At 44.0% G+C, this 14,437-nt stretch overlaps 1 protein-coding gene across 2 annotated transcripts in view; it reads right to left on the minus strand.

The window, feature by feature from the left end:
- Positions 1–203: 203 nt before the first annotated feature.
- Positions 204–14,437, minus strand: part of LOC110489255 (zinc finger MYM-type protein 4) — a 29,578-nt gene continuing 15,344 nt past the window's right edge. The window contains exons 16-29 of one of the 2 annotated variants that reach the window (XM_036971110.1): positions 12,504–12,635; positions 11,173–11,210; positions 10,408–10,543; positions 9,461–9,573; positions 9,032–9,230; positions 8,613–8,672; positions 6,458–6,667; positions 5,488–5,612; positions 5,140–5,317; positions 4,802–4,953; positions 4,603–4,717; positions 4,124–4,381; positions 1,641–1,773; positions 204–1,446 (exon numbers count right to left, since the gene is read on the minus strand). In XM_036971110.1, the coding sequence (XP_036827005.1) occupies positions 1,212–1,446; positions 1,641–1,773; positions 4,124–4,381; positions 4,603–4,717; positions 4,802–4,953; positions 5,140–5,317; positions 5,488–5,612; positions 6,458–6,667; positions 8,613–8,672; positions 9,032–9,230; positions 9,461–9,573; positions 10,408–10,543; positions 11,173–11,210; positions 12,504–12,635 (2,084 nt within the window). In that variant the 3' untranslated portion in view covers positions 204–1,211. The remainder of the gene's footprint in view (positions 1,447–1,640; positions 1,774–4,123; positions 4,382–4,602; positions 4,718–4,801; positions 4,954–5,139; positions 5,318–5,487; positions 5,613–6,457; positions 6,668–8,612; positions 8,673–9,031; positions 9,231–9,460; positions 9,574–10,407; positions 10,544–11,172; positions 11,211–12,503; positions 12,636–14,437) is intronic. The other variant, XM_036971111.1, reaches the window with a different exon arrangement.

A 14,437-nucleotide genomic window follows, 5' to 3' on the forward strand; every position in this document is an offset into this window, starting at 1 on the left:
GAGCTGATGACTGAAGTTCATCTGTAATACTGCTTCGCTATGTTGTCATTCTAATTGCTTTCTAAAACTGACTGACAAAATGTAATCAGAGATCTTCACTTTGAGCATGCTTCTTAGATTGTGTTCAGGACTCAATAATAACAATTTAAACCAAAAAAATCATCTGTAATTCTCTGCATTAATAAAGCTTCCAAAGTTAAACATTTGTTTTTCAGTATTTATTTAAAAATATTTGATTTAAAAAAAAGTTTCTCAGAACAAAATCAATGCAATTTTGAACTAGTGTGGGGAGCACTTGCAAGGTAAATGCTTGTCTTTCCAAATGAACAAACGATTCTACGTCCTCTTTCCTGACATCACAAGTGTTCTACATAAAGGAAACACAGAATGACATTTTTTTCCTTCAACATTATACATGCATGTAGGGGCACTGACGTGACATCAAGCATTTTAATTAACAAGTTGAAATGACTCACTATAACAGCCAATTCAAGGAATGTCTGCCAGCCATCAATTTTAGTAGGCAATGGACAACACCACTGATAGCAAGTTATATCACTCGTTGTTCGTACAATATTATCTCATTCCCAAAACAACGAGGCTAATCCCTTTAACACACAAAATCTCAAACAACTTCGCTGACATCACTGGCATTTTTTTCAATCCATTGTAATTTCTACAGTGACCCAATAAAGAAAAACAGGGAATATTGAATTCAGCAGTAAAGGACCTGGTCAGATATGGGATCCCAAATTCTTAAAAGCTTTTGACCATTTCCCCAATCGGAGTCCATGTTGAAGAGGGCTGGAGAGCATCGTCTCTCTCCTATGGTGACGTTACAGAACTTGAAAATAGCTTGTTAACTGGACTTGTTTTTCTCTACGACCACAATAATGCTGACAAAGGCAGTATGGCAGTTCTTAAAGTGATTCCTCCTGCTTTTTCCCATCCATTTGCCTTGTAGTGACCAGACAGCATGAACAGTGTCTCCATTGAGCAGTTGAGCATCTGTTTAGAATTTGCATGTACACACATCTCCTACACAATGTGTGTACATGACACCGTCTCAGTCTAGAACTGTGTGAACCCACTCCTCTGCACACACGGCTGAAGGTGGATCCTAGGAGTCCTTACGGATCAACATGTAGTGTTTGTGTGTAAACAAAAGCTTATAACTGTACGTGTGTGTGTGTGTGTACCAGTCCTCATGGTCAATCCGAGTTGTCGTCGTGTTGGTCGGGGACCCACTCAGGGTCCTTGGACTGGGGCTTGTTCCTCTGGGGGTCTCCCAGATGAATCTCCCTGACGGTGAGGATGCGTGTCAGCATGGTGTCCAAGGTGTGGTCGTCCAGGCCCTGGGAGGAGAACCACATGGGGCTGTTGGGGACGCACGAGCGCTCCGGGAGCAGGAAGAACACGTTAGTGCGCTGCTTTACCGAGTCCGAGCTGGAGGAGAGAAGAGGGTGAGGAGGAGAGCTCTGTGTTAGAGAGGGCTCGTTTTCAGTGATATGAGGAAAGAGCTCAGAAAAGCTGAGTTTTGAAAAGCAATGTCAAGAAGAATCATTTCTGGTTACACTACTAAATGTTAGATTGGCCTGCAACATGGCCTGCAGTATGGGGAGATGGTGTGTGTCACTCACCACTTGGAAAGGTAGAACTCGTACAATCGGACAGGACAGCGGAGGGGATTCTCACTGTTCTCCATCATCTCCAGCACCTCCTCTTTCTCCTCGTCATCCCTTTTCCTCTTCGCTGCCACACCATCTACATCCGCTACACATACACACACCGGTCCATGATTACATACGAATCAAATTTGATCTGTGTCATACTTTTTACAAATGCACTAGTTGAAAACAGCAACCCACACACAAATCCCCTGAAGAGTTAGCCAAGGCAACAGTGGCAAGGGAAGAACTCCCTAATTAGGAAGAAACCTTGAAGGCAACACAGAGATAGTGTTTAATAGTCATGTACAGGGTTGCAGGTGTGATTGCAGGGCACAATGAACATCTTAGGCTGGGAGCTCCAACATATGGAAGAAGTGAAAAAATGAAAATGATATATATATATATATATATATATAGAGCATTATATACATAAACTGTAGCAGTAATGAAGACATAAATGTCCATTGGGGTGGAGGCAGAGTAAAGACTTTAGGAGGTGGGGAGGGAATTACCATAGCGGGAGCACCATGACCATTGAGGGGGCATGGGGACCAAGTGAAGAAAAAGAAAACTGCATTTGGATAGTATTCAGACCCCTTGACCATTTCCACATTGTTACATTACAGCCTTATTCTAAAATTGATTATATAGTTCCCACCCCTCAATCTATACACAATAACCCATAATGACAAAGCAAAAACAGTTATCAATTTTAGCAAATATATTTAAAAAACAACTTTGAATATCACATTTACATAAGTATTCAGACCTTCTACTCAGTACTTTGTTGAAGCACCTTTGGCAGCGATTACAGTATTCAAGGGGTCTGAATACAGAAAGTATTCAGACCCCTTGACTTCTTCCACATTTTGTTACGTTACAGCCTTATTCTAAAATTGATGCAATAGTTTCCCCCCTCATCGATCTACACACAGTACCCCATATAGAAGGAAATATCACATTTACAGTTATGCAGACTCCTCAGTACTTTGTTGAAACACTTTTGGCAGCAATTACAGCCTCGAGTCTTCTTGGGTATGACGCTTCAAGCTTGGCACACCTGTATTTGGGGAGTTTCTCCCATTTTCTGCAGATCCTCCCAAGCTCTGTCAGGTTGGATGGAAAGCGTCGCTGCACAGCTATTTTCAGAGATGTTCAATCGGGTTCAAGACCGGGCTCTGGCTTCAGACTTGTCCCGAAGTCACTCCTGCGTTGTCTTGGCTATGTGTTTGGGGTTGTTGTCCTATTGGAAGGTGAACATTCGCCCCAGTCTGAGGTCCTGAGCAGGTTTTCATCAAGGAACTCGATCCTGACTAGTCTCCAAGTCCCTTCCGCTGAAAAACATCCTCACAGCATGACGCTGCCACCACCATGTTTCACCGTAGGGATGGTGCCAGGTTTCTTCCAGATGTGACGCTTGGCATTCAGTAGAGTTGAATCTTGGTTTCACCAGATTCTGGTCTTAGGTGCCTTTTGGCAAACCGTCTCATGGTGACACCGTTGAGGATGGGGACGTGTCCAGTCTGGTTCCTAGTGAAGTCCACAATCAACTCCTTTGTTTTTCGCTGACGTTGAGGGAGAGATTGTTTACCTGTCACCACGCCGTCAGTGCCTACCTCCTCCCTGTAGGCTGTCTCGTCAACGTTGGTAATCAGGCCTACCACTGTTGTGTCGTCAGCGAACTTGATGATCGAGTTGAAACTGTGCGAGGCCACACAGTCGTGGGTATACCGCAAATACAGGAGGGGACTGAGCACACACCCTTGTGCGCCCCCTGTGTTGAGAATCAGTGTGGAGGAGGTGATATGGTCTTTGACTAGCCTCTCAAAGCATTTCATGATGACGGAAGTGAGTGCTACTGGTCGGTAGTCATTCAGTTCCTTTCCTGTTCTTGGGCACAGGGAGGATAGTGGACATCAGAGGCTTGCAAGTTCCTGTACATTTCCTCCGTCGCACCATAGGGTGTTGGTCATAAAGCATTGCCCACCACCTTTGCGCTTGCCAGAGAGACTGCTTCCTATCTGCTAAAAAAAAAAAAAAACCTGCTGGTTGTCGGAGGAAAGCCAAGTCTCAAAGGTATGTTGCAGAATCTGATGTCTCTCTGGAAGGAGATCCTCGCTCTGAGTTGGCCAAGTTTGTTCATTAATGATTGAACATTGATGAGTAGTATACTCGGTAATGGAGGACTGGTCTCCCAGCGTCTTAATCTCACCACGTCACGTCCGGCGTCTTTGCTTCCTACTCTCCGGGAGGACTCCCAAGCAGCTTGAGGCCTCGCCGAAGAAGCTAGTCCATTATTTTCCAGTCTCATGGAAAAATAATTAAAATCCTGCAATGTTTTATCGGAGCAGAAACATATGCAAAACACAGTATCAGAAAGAGAAAGACACATGAACAAGACAATAGCAAAGGGTAGAGAGGTGAGTGAAGGAGACAACAAAAAGACAAAGCACCTGCTGTCTCAGTAGCTAGGTCTTTCTTGGGGATGGGCGGGTAGAAGCGCAGGAAGTTGGACTTGGTGTTGTCGTGGATGGACTTGGTGCAGCGCATAACGTGGGCGAAGGAGAGCTGGCGGTGCTGGGCCACCGTCTTGAACTGGAAGAACTTGGTGCAGAAGAAGAGCAGCGTGTTGAGCAGCACGATGGGAGAGTAGGCCCCCAGCTGTTTACAGTCCCACAGGTACTCCTCCTCCACCCGCGAGTGCAGGTAGCCTGGGAGGGAGGGAGGGGAGAGATTCAAACATGCTAACAACACAACCCCAACACCATCAACCTACCTACTATACCTAAACGGAAAGGAAGAGAGTGGGAGTTAAGATGGAGGAGCGAGATATGGAATAAGAGGTCAAAGCAAAGGCCTTAATACCATTTTTTTTTGTTATAAACTTTATTTTCCCCACTGGGAGTACGAGTGTGTGTATGTGCCGTCTTACCACTGGCTGTTATGGTAGGTTTGAAGCCTTTCAGCAGCTTGGTGATCTCCAGGGTGAACTTGCCATAGAAGAGATCAGTGAATATGTTCTCCATTCGCCCATTCTGAAATAAGTACTGCAGAAAGAGGGGCCATTATACATGACATTTAACCGAATGATATCATCAGAAGTGAGTTTTTTGTGTGTATGTCTGTTCTACCTGCTGGATGCCGAGGCAGAGATAGAACAGACTGTCCTGGCTGTAGGACTCTCCGTTGGGTCGTTTGACTTCACAAATAAACCGACAGAGACCGTAGCCCAGCTCTGCTGTAGTGCACTTTAAAACATCCTCTTTAATCTCCATTGGTCGCGCTGTAACGGGGAAACAGAACGTCAAGGTTAACTTATTCAGTCTACTAAGTTAAACGAGTCCCACAGGCAATTAAGAGGTAGGTTGAATTCTATAAAGGAGGCAGTAAATGAGGAAGAAGCAAAGCAACAAAAATGTGTGATATCAGGATTTTCACAATAGGCAAGTGTATCAGTGAGCAGACCCACAGCCAAAACGAGGCTTCTCCAGGTCAGGCTGGGTCTTGCTCCACTGGACCCATCTCTTCCAGGCGTCCACCCCGTACATGTGCTGCAGTTTAGGGGGCTCGCCGGGCACCACGTCACTCTGCGCCTCACCCAGTGACGCCACCACTGACGCAGTCTCTGCTGCTTTCGACTTGCGCCTCTGTGGGGTCAACATGGTAGTCACAAACATACACTGAATTAGGTAACACTTAACTTGAAGCCCAGTGTCAAGTAAAGTGTTACCCATATTTACAAAGAATGAGGAAAATTAAAAAAGGCGCACTGCTGGGAGTCAAAATATGGATTTTTTTTTTTTTGGGGGGCTCGTGCCTTTTTCTTCTGTGGCAAGCCATCCCGAGCTTTCCTTCTGGCTCTTCGTCGTGGAGGAGAAGGTGGAGGACTGGGACTTCGATCCCTCTCCTGATCCCTCCAATGGGCCATCAGCTCCAGGGTTTCTGGCAAAACGATAGAGATATTTGACTACAATGAGAATGAGGCCAGAAGAATTGCAGTGTGTAGTATCAAAGAAGGGTTGTTACATGGTTAAACTATAACAGGGCAGTTGAAAGATGGAGATATATAGAGCTAGAAGCCATTCACTATAAAGTCAATATGTTTTGACCATATAATTACCCTCATCAGAGATTGACAGTCTTCAACCAAGGTATAAGTAGTTTCAGGTTCCTTGGTGTCCACATTACCAACAAACTATCATGGTCCAAACACACCAAGACAGTCGTGAAGAGGGCACGGCAAGCGGTACTGGAGCGCCAAGTCTTGGACCAAAAGGCTCCTTAACAGCTTCTACCCCCAAGCCATAAGACTGCTGAACAATTAATCAAATGGCCACAGAACTATTTACATTGACCCCCCCTCCATTTGTTTTGTACACTACTGCTAATTATGTAGTGACTTCACCTCTACCTACATGTACAAATGACCTCGACTAACCTGTACCCCCGCACACTGACTTGGTACCGGTACCCCCGGTATATAGCCTCCACATTGACTGTGTACTTAGCCTCGTTATTTTATTGTGTTACTTTAGTTTAGTAGGTAAATCTTTTCTGAACTATTCTTGACCTGCACTGTTGGTTAAGGGCTTGTAAGTAAGCATTTCACGGTAAGGTCTACCTACACCTGTTGTACTCGGTGCATGTGACAAATAAAGTTTGATTTGAAGTGCTATACAAGTTACACTGGGAAACTTGAGAAACAAAAAGTCTCAGACTCAGTCCATGTAAACAATGATCGAAATCAGGAATCCCTGAGAAGGTGGGAAAATTCCAGCATCACTCACGGACAGGGAAGTCAGCCTCTATGTCCATGATTGGGGGTGGGGGTGTGATGGGGGTGTGGATGTCCATGATGGGTCGGAGCGTCTCGTGGGCATAGGGTCGACTGTGGCGTGAGGAGACGCCGGGGGTGGGAGGTGGCTCGTCGTGCCAAGAGGTGAGGAAGTTACTCAATTCTTCTGTGTCCAGGTCTCCACTGTAGGTGCTTCCCTGGTCTGGTCCCCGAAGAGAAAACACAAAAGCATTTAAGTTATGGGACAGCTCAACATATTCATTGGTAACCCCTGTTATTTACTTGACAGTTTAGTAAGAACTACTTGTTAAAATAGTATTAACAAACTATGTTACAGTGCCTTCAGAAAGTATTCACACCCCTTGGATTTAATTATTAAAAAAAAAAAACGATCTACACAAAAACTAATGTCGAAGTGGAAGACAAATTAACATTAGAAAAAATAAACATGAAAAAATGAAACACTATATCTTGATTAGATACTGTAAGTATTCAACCCCTTGAGTCAATCCATGTTAGAAACACCATTGGCAGAGATTACAGTCTTTCTGGGTAATTCTATGCCCATTGTTACTTTCAACATTTTTCAAGCTCAGTCAAATTGGTTGTACTGAGAACTACAATCTTGTTGATCAATCCTCAGGTTTCTCCTATCACAGACATTAAACTCTGGCCTGATGGTGAAATCCTTGAGTGGTTTCCTTCCTCTCCGGCAACTAAGTTAGGAAGGACGCCTGTATCTTTGTAGTGACTTGGTGTATTGATACTCTATCCAAAGTGTAATTAATAACTTCACCATGCACAAAGGGATATTCAAATGTTGTTGTTTTTTGTACCAATAGGTGCCTATCAATAGGTGCCATTCTTTGCTAGGCATTGGAAAACCTCCCTGGTCTGTGTGGTTGAATGTGTGTTTGAAATTCACTGTTCGACTAAGGGACCCTAAAGATAAATGTGTGGGGTACAGAGATTAAGTAATCATCCAAAAATCATGTTAAACACTATTATTTATTATGTGACTTGTTATGCAGATATTTACTCCTGAACTTATTTAGGCTTACCATAACAAAGGGGTTGAATACATACTAACGCAAGACATTTCAGCTTTTCATTTAATAAATTTGTTTTTTAAAAATCGAAAAGCATAGAGTGCATTCGGAAAGTATTCAGACCCCTTCACTTTTTCCACATTTTGTTACGTTACAGGCTTATTCTGCAAACACCTGTCTATATAAAGGTCCCACAGTTGACAGTGCATGTCAGAGCCAAAAGGGTACAGATCTGGCACAGCCACTTCTCAGTAAAAGGCACGACAGTCCACTTGGAGTTTTCCAAAAGCCACCTAAAGGACTCTCGGACCATGAGAAACTAGATTATCTTGTCTGATGAAACCAAGATTGAACTCTCTGGCCTGAAAGCCAAGCGTCATGTCTGGAGGAAAACAGGCACTGCTCATAACCTGGCCAATGCCATCCCTACGATGAAGCATGGTGGTGGCAGCATCAGGCTGTGGGGATGTTTTTCAGCGGCAAGGACTGGGAAACTAGTCAGAATCGAGTGAGACCTGAAAATAGCTGCGCAGTGATACTCCCCACCCAACCTGAAAGAGCTTGAGAGGCTCTTCAGAGAAGAATGGGGGAAAACTCCCCAAACACAGGTGTGCCAAGCTTGTAGCATCATACCCAAGAAGAGGCTGTCATAGCTGCCAAAGGTGCTTCAACAAAGTACTGAGTAAAGGGTCAGAATACTTACAAGTGATATTTCAGTTTTAATTTTTTATAAAATTAGCAAAAAATTCGAAACACCCATTTTTGGTTTGTCATTACGGGATATTGTGTGTAGATTGAGGGGAGGGGGGCAATTGAATATATTTTAGAATAAGGCCGTAACATAACAAAATGTGGAAAAAGTGAAGGGGTCTGAATACTTTGCGAATGCACTGTAAACACAAGGTAAGTCCGATCTTAAACTGGGCTGTAAAATAAAGCGTTCCCTATCATCTCCCACGTCCCTCAGAGTTTGGTTGTTCTAGACAGTCCTTAAAGTCCCAGCCTGGACCACCCCTAGCTGTCCAATTGGCTCATTCATCCCCTCACCTCTCCCCTAGGTGGTTGCTGCAAAGGAGAATATATCCTCAGTCAACTTACCTACAATAAGGGTTAAAAAAGAAGAATCTATAGTAGAGAGGCGAGGCAAACTTCTCATATCTGAAAAGGGGGAAAATAAGCTCAATGAACCAATACATTACCTGAAAAAAAAAACGCGGAATTCATACCAATAGCTTTTTACACTCTTGTTCAACTGTGAATTGCTTTTAAAAGAGAGACTTGGTGGAAGCGCCAAGAAACCCCAGTTATAACACACATTCACCGCTGTAGCTTGGCCTATGAAGCCGTAGAGGTCTCACAAGATCCAACTGGCTCATGTTCATTAGGCCACGCAACAGACAGAAAATGTTGTGCAAGTCCATGTAATCTTTCCATGTCGCAGTCCGTTTTCTTTCATTTGGTGCATAATGAACATGACCCAGGTCTCATCCCAATCCCTGACTCCCGCCCCTGGTTACCATCTTGTACTGCTGGGGCTGGCCTTTCAGGGGGTCGCTGCGGGGACTTCTCCCTCCCCTCCTCGGCTACCATCTCGGCCATGAGGATGAGGTCTGCCTCAAACGGGTCAGAGGGGATCTTCTCCTTGATGTCCTGGATGGTCTCCACGATGCGCTCAGCGTTGTCCAGAGTCACCGGCAGGAACATGGGCACGGGCAGCTGGAAATGGGGCGGATAAAGGGTTAGATGTGGAGGCTATGAGGGCTGCAATTCTTTACTCATGTTGCGCTTCTGTTCTGCAAGAGCATGTATCAGCCAACCTCCAACTGCTATTCAATGTTAGTTGGTTTCAAATGAGTCCAGAGCACACAGCTCGTTTGAGAGAATTTGAGGAGAAATCTGTGTACCAGACTGAGGTGAAGTCTAGGTAGTGTTTGGTGTTAACATACCGGTATGGGGAGTCCAACAGGCTGGGGGGCGTACTGGGTGTACAGGTTCATGGGGACTGGAACATACACCGGTACTGGGACAGGCACTACGATCACCTTGGGGAAATTGTCATCTGTGGACCAACAATGTCAAGGTAAATAGAAACACTAAATTTAGATGTGTGCGCCTTTTGAATATGTACACTACATGACCAAAAGCTATGTGGACACCTGCTCGTCAAACATCTCCTTCCTAAATCATGAGATCTTTACACCACTCCGGCTGACACTCGGCATTGCACAGTCATCTGCTCGGCCATGGAAACCCATTTCATGAAGCTCCCGACGAACAGTTCTTGTGCTAACGTCGCATCCAGAGGCAGTTTGGAACTCGGTTGTGAGTGTTGCAAGCGAGGACAGACAATTTTTACGCGCTTCAGCACTCCCGTTCTGTGAGCTTGTGGCCTACCACTTCGCGGCTGAGCCGTTGATGCTCTTAGATGTTTCAACTTCACTTACAGTTGACCAGCGCAGCTCTAGCAGGGCAGAAATTTTACGAACTGACTTGTTGGAAAGGTGCCACGTTGAAAGTCACCGAGCTCTTCAGTAAGGCCATTTTACTACCAATGTTTCTCTATGGAGATTACATCGATGTAATACACCTGTCAGCAATGAGTTTGGCTGAAATTGCTCCTTTGAAGGGGTGACCACATACAAAAGTATGTATTCAATGGCCTATCATAGCCATTTTGTTTTGGTTATGCATTTTACTTGAATTATGTGTTTTATCCCCTAATTCACCATGTTTTCATTTTAAAGGGGGAGGGGCCTGTTTTTTTTACCTCTCCTGCACATGTTATTTTTGATACCTTTTAAACCTTCATATTGTTTTGTATTTTCTTGAGTGCAAATAAATAAAAAAAATAGTGCATGTGGTATATATGCTGTGTGTGTGTGTGGTGTTGTACCTGTCTGGCACCCTGAGGTGGTGAAGTTGGGTTTACACATGATGCCCTTGTTCTGGACCATAGGTTTACAGAGTAGTGCCTTGTTCTTCTGAACCTTGGGTGGAGGGGCCCGAGGGGCCTGAGTCTGTGTGCTGGCCTGCCACACAATGAAGAGACTGTAAGTAACCATGGGACAAACCTAATACCACTTGAAATTCACTTAGTTTCCAATTGACATAAACGCAGGAGTTCCAATTTGCCACCATGTGCATAACACAAACATACACTGGGTATACCAAACATTAGGAACACCTTCCTAATATTGAGTGGCAGCCCCCCACCCCACTTTTGCCCTCTGAACAGCCTCAATTCGTCGGGGCATGGACTCAAGGTATCGAAAGCCTTCCACAGGGATACTGGCCCATGTTGAGTCCAATGCTTCCCAAGAGTGTGTCAAGTTTTCTGGATGTCCTTTGGGTGGTGGGCAGGTAGCCTAGAGGTTAGAGCGTTGGACTAGTAACCGAAAAGTTGCAAGATCGAATCCCCGAGCTGCCATGGTAAAAAAAAAAAATGTTGTTCTGCCCCTGAACAAAGCAGTTAACCCACTATTCCTAGGTTGTCATTGAAAATAAGAATTTGTTCTTAACGAACTTACCTAGTTACATAAAAGGTAAAATACAAATTTGAATAAAAAAAAATATTGATACACACAGGAAACTGTGGAGCGTGAAGACCCCAGCAGTGTTGCAATTCTTGATGCAAAAAGAACACCTATGCACAACTCACATTTCCAACATACTTCACATGTCTTCTTGGAACAGTCCCTGTAATGACGCAACAGAACAGGAGTTAGTTTTAAAACACCACAGTCAGTCAGGCAGGCCTGCTAATGAGATCATTTATCAACCTAATTTCATCTGTAATTAACCTGCACCTTAATGGGTGTCAAAAGGCTTTGCTATTAGCAACAACCCAACCCTATTCAAAGACATTTACTGATGAATGAACACACTGGTTGAACACTCTCCAGTTAGACTTAATAGTGTACAACACCTTGTGTGTATACCCGTGTGTATACAGTAAATTGTATTTAACTGGTAACCGACTTTAACCGAGTCCGCGTGTGTATGTTTGAGTTTATTTTGATTTTTACAGGGACAGTGCACATTAATCAACGTTTCAGTAAAAGTGCCGGTTTTAGCCAGCCGGGCTAATTTTCAACCGCAGTCCCTGGGCAGGTTATTAAAAACAATTACAATATAGACAATCATTGAGCAGTGAGCACACGCAGAGCAACATAGGACAAGCAAGACGTAGCATACAGACAGAGCAACATAGGACAAAAAGCAGCAAGACAAAATTCATAAAAGCAACAAAGTGTTTCCACACCTCACAAGCTACAGACAACAGACGACATGGAAAGCGGAAATACACAGCTAGGGATTATGATCACAAATCTGATTGCTCTTTAGCCATGTATTCATACATTTTGTGAAAATGTGATAGGTGGTGCAGTTGTGTGTGTCTGATGGCAGTGTGCTCCAGACATGGGAAGCTCTCACAGAGAAAGCAGATTTACTAAAGGTGCTTATCCTTAAGGGAACTATACAGTCACCTCTCATGGCAGACCTTGTGGATCTGCTGCCATATGTTTGGGTTTTCTGTTTAACAAACATACTGAGTGGAGGGGGAGCCAGGCCATTTAGGATCTTGAATACAAGACATGCGTCGGTGTATTGCACAAGATTTTCCCAACTCAGGAGTTCATGCTTTCTGAGGATGTAACAGTGATGATGGCTATTGGGCTTCCTATCAAGCACTTTGAGAGCCTGTTTGTAGACAGACTGAATAGGTTTTAATGTTGTACAGCAAGCTTGGGCCCAACTAGTCAAGCAGTATGTTAAGTGGGGGAGTATCATAGATTTGAAGTACAGTTTTGCTACCGCAGTAGTCAAACAATTTCGTATAAATCGGAAATTAGCTAGGTTGAATTTGGTGATCTGAATGACCTTTTTCACATGCTTTTTAAAAGAGAGGTTGGAATCAAGTATGTTGCCATGGTACTTAAAATCAGAAGCCACCTGGAGCTTCTCCCCTGACACAGACATCTGGTATACCTTGCAGAGCAGTGGTGTAGTTGGGCTGGCCAATGGGGGAGCTGGCTAGTGAGACTACGTTGGCGATGACGGGATCAGACACGCTCGTAGCAGTGGTAGTACTGGAGGGGGATTGAGCGATTGAGATGGCCACTGGAAGGATGAGTGGAAGAGAAAGAATGAGAGCGTGAGAAAAAAATGTTGCAGTTATTACACAGTGCTTATGGAACGTGATTAAAATGGACTGTTTTTTTGTCAACGAGCTACACAAAAATACTAATTTCAAAATGGGAAGAAAAATATATATATTTTCAATAATGAAAAACAAAAGTAACACTAATAAACCTTGATAGAAAAGGTATTCACCTCCCCAAGTCAATACATGGTAGAAACACCTTCGGCAGCAATTAGAGCTGTGATTCTTATTGGGTAAGTCTCATAAGAGTCTTGCACACTTGTACTGTGGAATATTTGACCATTATTCTTTTCAAAATTCTTCAAGCTTCTATCAAGCTTGGGGATCATGGCTATACGGCAATTGTCAAGTCTTTCCATACATTTTGAAGCAGATTTAAGTCAAAACTTTAACTTGGCCACTCAGGAACATTCACTGTCTTCTTGGTAAGCAACTCCAGTAAATATTTGGCTTTGTGTTGTAAGTTATTGTCCTGCTGGAAGGTTAATTCATCTCCCAGTGTCTGGTGTAAAGCAGATTATCCTCTAGGATTTTGCCTGTGCTTAGCTCCACCCCGTTTCTTTTCATCCTGTCAAGCATACCCATAACATGATGCAGCCACCACCATCCTTGAAAATAAGGAGGCAGTTACTCAGTGATGTGTTGGATTTGCCCCAAACGATGCTTTGCATTTAGACTCAAAATTGAGCTGAGGTGTATCCTGTTCCATTGATCATCCTTGAGATGTTTCTACAACTTGACTGGAGTTCACCTGTGGTAAATTCTAAATTATTGGACATGATTTGGAAAGGCACACACCTATCTATATAAAGTTCCCACAGTTGACAGCACATGTCAGAATAAAAACCAAGCCATGAGGTTGAAGAAATTGTCAGTAGAGCTCCGAGACAGGATTGTGTCGAGGGACAGATCTGGGGCAGGATATCAAAAAAAAGGTCCCCAAGACCACAGTGGTCTCCATCATTCTTAAATGGAAGAATTTTGGAACCATCAAGACTCTTCCTAGAGCTGGCTGCCCAGCCAAACTGAACAATCGGGGGAGAAGGGCCTTGATCAGGGAGGTGACCAGGAACCCGATGGTCACTGACAGAGTTCCAGAGTTCCTCTGTGGAGATGGGAGAACCTTCCAGAAGGACAACCATCCCTAAGGTGAAGCATGGTTGTGGCAGCATCATGCAGTGGGGATGTTTTTCAGCGGCAGGGACTGGGAGACTAGTCAGGATCGAGGGAAAGATGAACGGAGCAAAAAGTAGAGAGAGATCCTTGATGAAAACCTAATCCAGAGCGCTCAAGACCTCAGACGGGGCGAAGGTTCACCTTCCCAACAGGACAACGACCTTAAGCACACATCCAAGACTTAGGGACAAGTCCATGAATGTCCTTGAGTGGCCCAGCCAGAGCCCGGATTTGAACATCTCTGGAGAGACCAGAAAATAGCTCTGCAGCGACGCTCCCCATCCAACCTGACAGAACTTGAGGATCTGCAGAGAAGAATGGGACACACTCCCCAAATACAAGTGTGCAAAGCTTGTAGCGTCATACCCAAGAAGACTTGAGGTTGTAATTGCTGCCAAAGGTGCTTCAACAAAATACTGAGTAAAGTCTGAATACTTACGTAAATGTGATATTTAATTTTTCTTCCATTACAATTGTTAACATTTCTAAAAACCTGTTTTGCTTTGACATTATGGGGTATTGTGTTGATTGATTAAATTATTATTTTTCCCTCATCAATTTTAAAATAAGGCTGTAACGAAAC

This window comes from Oncorhynchus mykiss, chromosome 32 (assembly GCF_013265735.2).
Source record: "Oncorhynchus mykiss isolate Arlee chromosome 32, USDA_OmykA_1.1, whole genome shotgun sequence".
Classification (NCBI taxonomy): domain Eukaryota; kingdom Metazoa; phylum Chordata; class Actinopteri; order Salmoniformes; family Salmonidae; genus Oncorhynchus; species Oncorhynchus mykiss.